Source organism: Symphodus melops, assembly GCF_947650265.1.
Source record: "Symphodus melops genome assembly, chromosome: 12".
NCBI lineage: Eukaryota > Metazoa > Chordata > Actinopteri > Labriformes > Labridae > Symphodus > Symphodus melops.
Window position 1 is genome coordinate 2,103,134 of NC_136702.1, and position 12,700 is coordinate 2,115,833.

At 40.0% G+C, this 12,700-nt stretch overlaps 2 protein-coding genes across 3 annotated transcripts in view; one reads left to right on the forward strand and one right to left on the reverse strand.

Annotated features, from left to right (window-relative positions):
* The window catches only part of gdap2 (ganglioside induced differentiation associated protein 2), a 205,870-nt gene that overhangs the window by 36,666 nt on the left and 156,504 nt on the right, over nt 1–12,700 (reverse strand). The gene's annotated exons all lie outside the window — the stretch shown is intronic.
* The window catches only part of man1a2 (mannosidase, alpha, class 1A, member 2), a 98,831-nt gene continuing 93,882 nt past the window's right edge, over nt 7,752–12,700 (forward strand). Inside the window, exons 1-2 of one of the 2 annotated variants that reach the window (XM_079357586.1) lie at nt 7,752–8,064; nt 9,412–9,948. In XM_079357586.1, the coding sequence (XP_079213712.1) occupies nt 9,635–9,948 (314 nt within the window). In that variant the 5' untranslated portion in view covers nt 7,752–8,064; nt 9,412–9,634. The other variant, XM_079357587.1, reaches the window with a different exon arrangement.

Genomic DNA, 12,700 nt, shown 5'->3' on the forward strand with positions numbered 1-12,700 from the left:
AAGTAAAGTCACATTTAACACTGCTACTTTTTACTTGTATGAAAAATAAGATCATAAATATAGTCCAATACATTAAATATTTTGTTAAAGGCCGTCAAATCCAATAAATTGACCGTCTGAAATAGTCAAATAAATGTATACAATATAAGCACTGAAGTAATAAGTTGAAACAATGCCAGTCAGCACAGGTGGCTCTTTGAAAGCTTTATAAGATATGGCGCTGACTCAGCTGAAGTGGCACTGACCTACTTTCTCAGCTCTGGAGCTTACAGTCATCATCCGCCTTTGTCCTGAGCTCAGGAACTTTTTAACAGCGTCTAGTCAGCAGGCCGAGAGTACAAAATATGGTGTTGAAAATCATAATGGAGGGTCCTAATTTAAAGACAAGGATTGTGTCCAAATTCTTTTTCTGTCGTGGACTGTTGAGTCCACATATTGGGCACAGAAAGGAAAAGATTTCAGACATTTCTGCGGCCGTCAACAGCGACCTCATCGCTGTCGCACAACTACAATGTTCAGCTTCCTGAATTTTTTCTTAAAAAAATTAATTTGGAGTTAATTATTTTTTAAATTTGAGTTCAAATAATTTATTGACTGAAAAGTAAAATCTTAAAAAAAAAAAAAAAAAAGACAGCAACTCCAAAAAGTGCAAGTAAACAGAAAGCTCTAGAAGTGTAATTTGTCCTCCCACCTTTGCCAGCCTATTTAGCCATAAATCACTGACAGCTTGATAACCTTATCTCCAGCTGGATTCCTTTTTATTCTCAGAGATACTGAAGGCTGTTATTGTGGAAGAGGATGTGCTTTTTAAATGGTTACGAATCGTTTTCCAATAAGACTCTGGTGGCACAGAAGTGATTGATCACAGTGTGGCTGCAGCAGAACAGGATGTAGAGACGGAGAAAACAGCAGATCTAAACTAGTTTAATGAGACTGAGAAGAAAACCAAACACACATTGATGTATTAATAAGAGGAGCTGTGTGTGATCTAGGGATTTAGACTGATCAAACAATAAATACACTATACACAACAGATTAATACAGATTTGATAACTTGATTTAATAACATTCAAATGCGTATATAATGACACAAAAAAACATTTAAAGTTCAGAGTTTTACAAAATACTTTACTTTACTTTTGACAAACAAAGGCAGAAACATTCGGTTTGATTTTAGATGATCTTTTGCATCTTCTTCACCCACACAGATTAAATGAAGGAGATAATGAAGTATTTCTTTATTCTCCATGAAAAATATTGATATACCAATGAGCCATTACATTAAGACCACTAACAGTTAAAGCGTGACCCCCACTTTGGCAACCAAATCACAGGAGTCAATCTTCGGTATGCAAAGTAAGGTTTATTATATTTGGAAGAAAGGTTGCACGTTGTTACCTGAGCTGGAAACTCAGGAAAACTCTTGAAAAATGTATTTTTTTTATATCTCAATGAGTTTTTCTCCCGGTTAAATAAAGATACAATAACTAATCAATAAATAAAACGGACATCCAAGCTTTCTGTTAAATATGAAACATTGTCTTCTTTTCCAGTCTTAGTGACTTGAAGTCGACGATGCATAAAAAAAATGTTTTTCTCTTTTGGTTTCGGCCGACGACTCTGGACTAAAACTCAAAAATATGTGTCTCTATATTAAGATTATATATATAAGATTATATCCTAACACTCGAATCACTTTTGGAAATGTTAGCGATGAGTTTGTAATCTCTTTTTATGAAACTGATATATTTCTTAGTCGTCACTGAATTTCTTCATAATGAAAGGTTGTTAGATAAGAAAATATGCAGCCCACTACTTTATGTAAAAATATTGCAACGTCAGCAGTAAAGGTGAGGAGCTCACACTCCATTTTACTCCAATCGCTCATTTTAAAAAAATGCATTTAGAAGTTCCACTTTATTTTGGCCACCTTAATCTCTGCGTGTCATCTTCATTTTCTCTCCTTTTCATCTCATGCAGAGTTTAAGTGTGTCTGAAAGGCACTTTGGGGTTTCTGCGTCTCATCTCATCGGCACAGATTGCATTTGGGGAGTTTTGCAAAATGGGGCCACTTTGAAATGGAAGAGTTATCCACAAAATGGCAACTACAAATGAAAGGTACAATTCCGACTTTGAAATGGGAGGAACGAGATAACAAAGGGGTGTTATTCTAAAGATCATGATTTACAATTCACGATCTAACGGAGACGATTTACCATCAGAAACATTTACATGTGAATCTAAGAATGAGAATATTTAGACTTCATATTTAGACGTGTTTTAAGTATATTTATGACATGAACTTTCCAAGATTAAATGTTGAACTCTTTGAGAACTTTTGACTGAACCCTGCATATAAGTTGGGAGGTATAAAGGTCTATACATCAATACAATTGGACCTTTTGAATGCAGTTCATTAATAGGGACAAGGCAATTTAACAATACGGAGCATAAAACGGATGTGCTGCATAAAAACATGATAGCTATTGCCCACTCTCGTCCCGAGTTGAGCCTTTGGGGAAACAGGTCCAAGTGAAAATGTCCAACATTCGATCACATAAATTCTAATGAGCCCATATATGAGGAAACCTTAAAATGTGAATGATTACGTTTTTGCTGTTTGGCACACTCTGTCCCGACAGCGATGGGATCATTATCACTGCCATCGTTTGTTTTTAATAATGCACGCTTGAAGGCATTATGGATGATGTTTCAGAGATGACCGTGTGGACACAGCTTCCCATCATGCCTCACTCTCTGCAGGGGGACACACACACACACTCGCCATTCTTGGCCGTGTCAAAGGCGCCGCTGTGCACCATTAACTGGAATGTCAAAAAATCAAGAGTGTGTCATGGAGTCCATCCTCAGCACTATATGCAGTTATCGCCAGTAGAGCGTGGGATTGACACTTCACACACACACACACACACACAAACTCAGACACATCTTCTCAATGAACACACACACACACACACACACACACACACACACACACACACATGGTGTCCATTGGAGCCAGAGGTTGCAGTTGACCTTGCCTGAGCACTGACAGGTTGGAACCCTGAGGTGTTCTGGTGCAGCACATCATCCATTGACGTTTTCATTAATTTAAACCGTCCTTAAAAAAAGAGCTAAAGGAAAGTTAGCTTTGTCTATGAATTCTTCTCATGTCTCGCTCTGGCCTCTGAAGATTCTTGTCTTCCTTTCGTTTCTTTTGTCTGTCTCCCTTCAGCAAAGAATGCACCATTTGTTTTTGCAGCAATGTTCTTTGTTGGTGGAGGAAATATGTGAAAAATCCTTCCCAGTTCAGCCATCCAACCCACTGATGATGATAATCAAAGATGCTCTGAAAGTAAAGGACAACCTCTCTTTTTTTTCTCCACACTATCACACATCCTCCCCTCTCTGAAACTTGGCTGTGATTTGGATTCTGTCAGCTTTTTGTGCCTGCTCAGCTTTTTGTTGTCGTGTTTTTATGTGTCCATGCACTCACACCGGCCCTGGCGTAGCGACAAACCCCACCGGCCCTCCTGTCCGAGCAGGGAGGGTGACTCACAGTGATTACGGCACTGCACGCCGCAGCATCGCAACTAATTCACCCACTGAGCGGCGTCCGGTAAATCAAACGTCCCCACGGCCCGGCCTGTGCTGCTGAGAGCCAGGATGCATGCAGCCAGTGGCAGCTCAAGGACCAGCCGATGGACTCAGCAGCAGGCGGTCCACACTCAGCAAAATGCAGCGCTGTCATTACGGCTGAACTTTCCACGTGCATAGATTACCTGTCAGAGAAAAGCTCACTTTGGTATGTGGGCTGACAGCGTCCCGGTGAAGACTAACTGCCTGCTAAGCTCTTCTTCAATATGGAGAGTTCACAGTGAAATATCAAGGGAGAAGAAATCCCCCTTTTCAAAGACAGCGTTGGTGGAGACTGACTGTCAAGTGGGTTCATGAGTTATAGTTTAATTTATCGTGATTGATCCAAGCATGATGCTGTAAACATCGTGTTTCTTTCTTTGCAGCCCAAACTAACCAATGCTGCCTGAGGAAGGGAGGAGCTGAAGAGGAGCGAGGGTGCTAAATGTTGTCAGTAATTACTAGCGCTAGTTTGGTTAGCTTGGTGAATGCATAATTAATGGTAACACTAACATTACTTGGGGATCGTCATGAACCTTTTGATGCAACCAAACACAAGCTAGTTTGTCAGAAAACCAATGAAATTAAATTAAATATACTAATTATAATCTTAGGGACCTGGAACATCAGAACCCTGTACGAGAGCAGTGAATCAGCTCAGGTGGCAAAAAAAAGTTGTAATCTCAAACCATGTTTCAGAGTTAGGCTCCCTCATGGAACCTGAAAGGGTCAGAAATCGAGGAGAGACAGAGAAAGAGTCACAGGTTCGAAACCTAGGCCGCTTGCTCAGGAGACGATAGCCTCCGTACGTGCAGCATTGTACCACAATGCTACCAGCGCCCAGAGAAATGTCTGTTTGACTGGCTTCATCTTGGTTTATTGGAAATCAAGAGAAAAAAGTTGTAAGCAAACATGAGCTTATCAGAAAAAATTTGGATTGCACAATGAATAGTCTGGTCATTTTGCTTCCTGTGATATTTGCTTAGATGCTGATTTGAACAGGTTTTAAACAAAATGAAGCACATTAAGAGACATTCCAGTTCAGTGTCTTTACGACCTGCTGATGAGCAGGTTCATTTTCAGGTCACCATGGCTATTTATTATTCAGAGTTACACGCTCTTAAATATTGACTATTTGAGCATCCTTTTTTACTCTAAACGGGACCATGACTTAGAAAATTAGAAACATTTTGTACTATGGAACAACTGAAAGTAGTTAATGAGAACATAAAGGAAAAGGCTTAATGATGTAAAAAATCAAGCGAGAAAAAGGGTCATGGTCTCATTATTCTGTACATCGTCGCCCCATTCTGTCTTCAGCGTTGGACACTATAGTGTGCGCAGGTGTAATAATAACCATTTTCACCATTGTAGTTTAGAAAGGTAGCATGCTAACGTGTTCTAAATGGCACTAAATAGAAAGGTGAAAGGAAGATTAATGGGAATGTTCTTCATTTTACTTTCTACAAAACACAGATTTAGACTTGATGATGGCTTTGGATGAAAAATCAGCGGAAACTCCTGAATTTTTTACTTTTCTTTCTTTCTTTCTTTATTTTCTTTTCTTGCTTTCTTTATTTTGATTAAAAATAGATGAAAGTGAACAAACAAATGGAAAACCTCTGGACATCATGGTTACCTGTATAAGTGTCCATATGTATCCAGCAATTTCTCAGTGGTCATTTTAAAATTCATCTAATTTTGGTTGAGATACTTTAGTCTGTGTTGTCAAAGGCTTCTTGAAGCATGCCAAATAAAAATAAGAGAAGCAGTTTTGGATAATCCACAGACCTCCCTGTGGACAGTTTTAGCAAAATTGACTTTCAACATAATGAATCTCTTTTAAACGGTTTAAAGATCGCTATGGCAGCTTTTGCACGTACTTTAATGCCTGCAGAACTCCTCACGATCATGCTGCTAAATCATCCATATTAGTATAACATGTACTTGTGTTGTAATGTTGGGTTGTCTCCACGGAGAGATCACCTCATGTCTTTGAGAGTTTGCTGTTCAGCTGGGTTTGTGGCCTTCACCCAAGTCCCACCCAGCCTTCCAGCAGCAGAAGAAGTGTCATCATTAAGGCTTCTAACAAATTACACCCTTCACTTGCAGAGAATGCAAAGCGAGCTCTTGGCTCGGATTGTGATTTGAGGTCCAGGAGAAAAGGAAAGAAGTGATCTGAGAGTGGAAGAATCGCTCCTGAAATCCATGTGACACCTCATATTCATCCGTGTGTCTCAGTTGAAAAGGAAGACGAAGGGCTCGCGTGTCAGGGCCAAAACAGGAGAGAAAGTTCAGAGCATACACTGAAGGAGTAATGTGATAAACTGCATCCTTCCAGTGCATATTGCTTTTGATAAAAGAGCGTGCATCTGATAACACTATTCCCTTTCGTGAAGAAACCATAATTTAAAGTTATAGGACATGGTGAATAGAGAGCAGTGTGGAGGCTTCTATCAAACACGACTAAAATCTCAGGTAGTTACAGTAAGTGTATCTGTCATGTAAAGGCAGAATTGTGTTTCGAAGTCCAAGAGAGAAGCAACAAATAGTGTCTCAACATTTCAGAGATTTGTCACAGATGTCAAAAAGTCTGCTAATAACTTCACTACAGTTTAAGAGAGTCAGTGCCTTCATTTCCCACAATGCATCCTGATATTTTTGTATAAAGCCTCCCTGTCTGGAAATTAAACAAAAAGAAATGTTTAAACTCTACACATATCGTACAATCGGAAAACTACGTTCCTGAGATGAGATAACGTTCATGACATCACTATGACAAAACCTAGCTGACAAAGACCTTCAAGAGCAGAAAAAGATGTTTTACACTGACTTACATGTCCTTAACAGTGCTGTCATTATAGCGCCTCTAAATGATGTTTTATGTCTTATGAAACTCTGTCACATGAGAGCTAAAACGATTTGAGGACAGAACAAGAAAACATCTTGTACTCTGTTGTTCCATTAAATCTCATTAAGTGTGTAAAAGGCCCATGCTCAGACATGCTTATCACCCTAATAATGGCAACAAAGAGCTCTGGAGTTTAACTCATTCTGATTTTGCTCTTTTTTATGTTTAGTCATTTTATGTTTACAAAAAAATCCAGATCACAAGAAATGTTGCGAGTATGTGTGGAGCTGCGGTGGCAAACTAACCTCATTAACAAGATCTCAACAAAATCACCAACTGTTTTTAAACTGCACTCGGTCTCCCTGGATGAAATGGTTCGGACCTTGCATCTTATTTTTATTATATTCTATTTTATTTCATTTAAGTATTCGCTATTTAGCCTTATTTTGCATGTTAAGTGTTTTTTTTTTTTTTTGCACCAAGACAAATTCTTAAAATTTAAATGACAACAAAAACCGATTCTGATTCTGTTCAGTTAACTTGTTGAAGAATTTTTACTCTTCAGATTTCAGATTCTCTTTTCTTTTGTTTTCTAACTACAATTGAAGTCTAAGTGACATGAGACTGCAACGCTGACACATCATTTTCAAAATGTTTAGGACAGTTAGAGTATTGGGTGTTGACAGTATATTGCATATCAGTGAGGTAAACCTGTGTCAAACCATTATAAATATTTATTAATATCTTGTATGTGATCAGGTTCAGGATCCTTTTTGCACTCGTAGGTAGATTTGTTTCATAAAATTTGTGCTCAAGGATCAACCAAGCAGAGCATGAAGGGGGTATAAATGTACAAAAAGATAGGAGTAGGACTTATTTCCAGGGAGCAACATAACAAATTTGAATGGATATAGCAGAAATATAAAGTATACAAATTTGCACAGTATGAAATGTAAACTTGAGCAGAAATATAAAATGTAAATATTTGCACAGTATGAAATGTAAACTATCGCAGAAATATAAAATATAGATATTGCATAGTATGAAATGTAAATTATTGCAGAAGTGTAAAATAAATATTGCCCCGTATGAAATGTAAACTATGCCAGGAATATATTTATATTGCACAGTGTAAATAAAGGTTGAATTGAGGTTCATTTTAAATTGTCTATGCTAAATCACCATCAATAAAACCAGGGGAATAGCATGATGTCCCACAGCGAGGTTTGGGACGTTTAGTGTTTGCCTTGTTTAAAGATCAGGAGCACATTGTCAGACGGTCCCTGACTGCAGGCTGAGTATTTGATGCTGGATCTCAGCAGCAGCAGCAGCAGCAGCAGCTCCTCTCAGTCCGCCGCTGCAGTCCGACAGAGCGGACACTCATCAAACATCCTCGCGACGTCCGCTCGCGGAGCTGTGACGCGCCGTGACTCTGAACTAACGGTTTTTTAACGGGGTTCAGTCGGAGCTACACTCGTGGACATGAAGACACCTGATACAGGGACTTCTTCATCTTCTTCCATAAGGCGGAACGGGAATCCTGACTGGCATCGATTTTCACCGAGCAAATGAGAAAGGTGGTGATGCAGCGAGAGAGAGAGAGAGCGAGAGAGAGCGACCGCCTCTGTCCGTTCATTAGCAGCTAGCGTTAGCCACCTAGCCGGATAGCTAGCAGAGCAGGCTAGAGCTTTCAAAACAAGCTGAGTCTGTAACCACCAACAGGGGACAGCTAAAATGTCAGCTAGTCCAAATACGAATGTCGGAGTGTATGTATGTCTTATCCATCTCCCTGTCGTTTCTGTCAGTTTTAGTATTTGCAGTGTTTTTCTCCCCCCCTCCTCCCCTCCCTCTTTCCAACGTTAGCTGGATAAGTTAGCCGCTCGTTAGCTTAGCATTTGTGTCAGCTAATCAGCTCACACAGGCTGGCACTGTCAGGGAGTGAACTTGGTATTCTGTGAGGAGACGCCGAGACATGGTAGCTTCACACACACACACACACACACACACACACACACACACACACACACACACACACATACCTGATGGAAAATTACTGGATTAAATGCACAGGCCTGATGAACATTTGTGTGCTTAACAATTAGCAGTCTTGAGCTTTAAGATGTCATTATTATTGTTATGACCGCTTGTGTGTGTGTTTGAAGAGGCTACTCGCTTTATTTCCATCCATCCTTCACAGCAGCACTTCGGCCAGATGCTGAGCAGAATTGAGCAATTTTCTCCAACTATGCTGTTCCTTAATACAGCCACTTGTGTTACTGATAAAAAAACAAACAAACGTGTGATGCACAGTTTTATTAAGCTGCCTTTCTTTGCAAAAGGATCGTGTGAAGAAACTGTGAATTATCATTCTAGTCGACTGCGGTGGATGATGAGAATGTAGGCTGATCTTGCTCTTCATCTGTCACTGTATTGTAATATATATAATAATACACATCTAAATGTCACTGCATCGACGTAGAGGGCTGGGTTTATCCTGCATTGTAAGTACAGATGCCACTGTGCGCAGAGTCCAGTCCAGTTGTTTGTGCTGATGGTTTCACAGATTGTGCACAGACTCCTGATACCTTAAGCCCCTGGAAAATATGTTTGTCATTTCTCTCATGGCAGAAGGATTAAGTTGTTTGTGTCTGTGTGTATGAGACAGAGATGAAGTATATTTATTTTTCAGATGGCATGTTTTTTAAATCCCCCCATAGTTCAGGAGGATTGTTTATTGCTCTAATATTTCGGCTATCAGACTAGAAGATTTGAGACTTGCCAACTAAAGGTCATTATTTAAAGGGTTACAGATCGTGTATGTAGATGGAAGAGAGAACAATTAGAGGAACACGTGGAAGTCTTATAGAATGAGTGTAAGCTGGTGGTCACTCTCTAACTCCTTGTTTCTGTCTCTTTCCTTTCAGAATGGTCATGACCATTTTCCTGCTGACCAGTCTGTCCTCTTTTGAGGGACGTTGGCCCTTTTCTGTTTCTGGATTTACTGAAGCCGAGATGAGATAATAAAGTCAACCAGCTTGTGCATGCTGCTGCTACAACAACACCTGTGGCACTTGTAAACCCACCCTTGCCCACCCTAAAACCCCTTTCCCCCCCCTCAAGCAGCAAGTTCATTCCTACGGGCGAAACATGACGACCCCGGCTCTCTTGCCGCTTTCAGGACGCAGGATACCCACTTTGTCGCCAGGTGCCTCCTCCTTCCCGCACCACAGGGCCACGCTGAGGCTCTCGGAGAAGTTCATCCTCCTCCTCATTCTCAGTGCCTTCATCACCTTATGTTTCGGGGCCTTCTTCTTCCTCCCGGACAATTCCAAGCACAAGCGTTTTGACTTGGGCTTGGAGGACGTGCTCATCCCTCATATTGACCCGCCCAAAGAGGGGAAGCATGCCTCTGGACAGTTGGTCATACATGGACAGGGAGGACATGATGAGCACAGACACAGGTAAGAAGCATCAGCGTTTTTATTTCAACATTTTTTTGTGTTTGGCACAAACTGCAGTGTCACAGTTCTTCTAATCAAACATTCAAATTGACTTTTGATGTTCGGTTAAAAATAGGCCGGATGTGAATTTTCAGTCTGAGCATTTTATGATCTCAACAGGCAGAGAACACTAACAGCTCTTTAAGACCAAACTCTATATTTTAAAGGAGTCCTTTCTCTTTTCTCAGGGTAAACTGCAACTTCTAAACATGTCGTTAAATATGACAACTTTTCTAATTAGTTTGTTATGGTTTTGATTTTAGAGATTTAAAAAGACTGTTTGTCTGCTCAGGAGATTTTGAAGTACTTTTTAAAACATTGCCTGTTTATGGACAACTCTATGCATCATAATCAAACAAAACAAGCCAACAGTATGCTATGATGGGGTTAGTCAAACCTTTTATGTAAACAAGAATTATCATAGATTAGTCTTCTTAATTTGTTTTGTATTGTTCTGAGATTGGTCAAAACTGAGATAAATCCATTTATTCTGCCATTTTCAGCTAAATCATTATTAGAAGACTGTTGGATAATATATTATTTAAGGAAGGCAGCATTTTCCCACACAGATGCCTTTGAGGAAGCAGGGACATTTCCCACTTCTCTTACACCTGATTCTGTTTCTCTGTCATCTCTGACTCCGGCAGCAATAATCGTGTCTCCAGAAGTGCCGCCGCAAGCTACACGTTAGCTACGCTGTGTTAGTCTTCGAAGAGGAACTTTGTGAAATCAGATAATTCCATTTAATGAATGATACATTTTCAATTTCAACAAAAAATTGTGTTGCCCCTAAAAACTAACTCTGCCCTTTCTTCCTTCCTAAAGTGATTATTTTGTTTTTAATGAGAAGATTTAAAAAACCAAGCCTGTGTATTTTTCTTTTCCCTTATTATGTCACTAATATTTCCTGTTGGACATTAATTATGTCTACAGACGCTCATCACTTCCTCAGCAGTCTGTAGTGACACTAAAGTATGTTGTGGAGCTTGTGGAGTGCCTACTGCTTACATACACGTCAGCATTACGTCGTCTTTTTTCCCACCTTGTCATCCTTCTGAGCAGCTACTGTTTGCTCCTCTAATACTCTCACTCTGTGTGTTTGCATTGGGTGTTATTGTTCAACTTCTTGTACAAAAGACATTTTATCTCTTTGGCCTCATTGTTCTGTCCCAGGAGCAGACGTGGTGGTTGAACTCGATGAGCTAGAACACTCGGGCTGTTTGCAAAGCTTTAGTAACTGCTTAAACAGGCTTGGAAATAACTGCCCACCATGAGCCAAATGCTGGCAAAATTTGGCTGCAGCTTTTACATTTGTCATTCGGTTTGTCAAGCCTCTTTGGCCGCTCACCAGCCATCGTTTTCAAGCACTTCTCTCCATCCTCTTCGTATTTCAGATTCATATTTGGCTTCTCTAAAGTGTCTTGTGCTATTTAAAATCTGCTGTGCTGGACACGTTTCATGCCCTGCCACCAGATTGTTGTTCCCAACTGACTCCAGTTTAAAAGACTTCCATCATAGTAAACTCTCGAACTACTTGCTGAAAGACTGTAAATAAGAGCTGGAGGTGATTTGATAGTGAAGCCTACAACTATTAATTATCTGGACGCTCAGACAAAATGATGAACTGATATTGGAAATCATTAAACGTTTGTTAATTTAACTGTGGTTATTTGTTTTAGTTGACATTAAGCAGCAAATAAAAAAGACATTTTAACGTTTTTTGACTTTGTATTTGAATGTAAGGTTCAACAGGTTTGCAGAAACAAACAGCCTTGTTTCTCTGTACTTCTGTTTGTATACTGCATGTGCCTGAAGTTTGGTTCAGTGACGAGGCAAGAGTTCCTGCTTATCAGCCCAGATGAGTCCTAAAAATGTGCTAAATGTCTGTCAGAGAGAAAACAAGCTGGTGTGTGGAGTCCAGACGTTTCTTGCTCCTGATGCAGCACCTCTCTAACATACTCAACCCTGCAAACATTTAGTGGGAGTTTATAAAGGCACAGGATTCGACGTCACTATAAATGTGTTCACTGCAGTGTAAGAAATATATATTTTATGAGCAATACAAGCAGCCTTGCACTAAAATCATGTGCATATATATATAAATCCTTGGAAGGAAGCTCTTGTTTTTTTTTTTTTTTTTCAGAAGACAAAATTCGTTTGGCTGGGATAAAATGCACAAAATGCCAAGCAGCAGGCGAGGAGGATAATTGTATAGGAAAGGTCTCTTCCATGCTGGTGTAGGAGGTCATTAGTTGGACTGAGTGCTGGGCAACGTGTTAAAAGCAATTTCTCAAAGCGTTTCACACTGGGGCTGTGGAGTGTTGCTTCCCTTGTTCCCTGTTGGCTCTTTTCGTTTCCCCCTCTTCTTGACTTTTGTATTTCTGCCTGCTCAAAATAACGTAATTATTTTAGTCAAGCAGCTCGGAAGGTGCATCAGACAGTACGAAGCTCTCGGGCTGCTTTGCTTTATAGCTGGAGACGACGAGGCTTTATTTGACTATAAAGGTAGCAGGATTGGTCATATTTGAATTTCCCCAGTGAGGGCATTTTACAGCGGGCTTCAGACGAGACTCCAGCTGATACAGCAGCATCTGAACCGCAGTCTCTTTCAGTTAACCAGTTTCACTGCAGCTATCAATGGAGTTGCATCAGTTATTGATATTTGAAAACACAATGCAGCCAATTCTGATACCGATGTTTGTTTCATTACTGC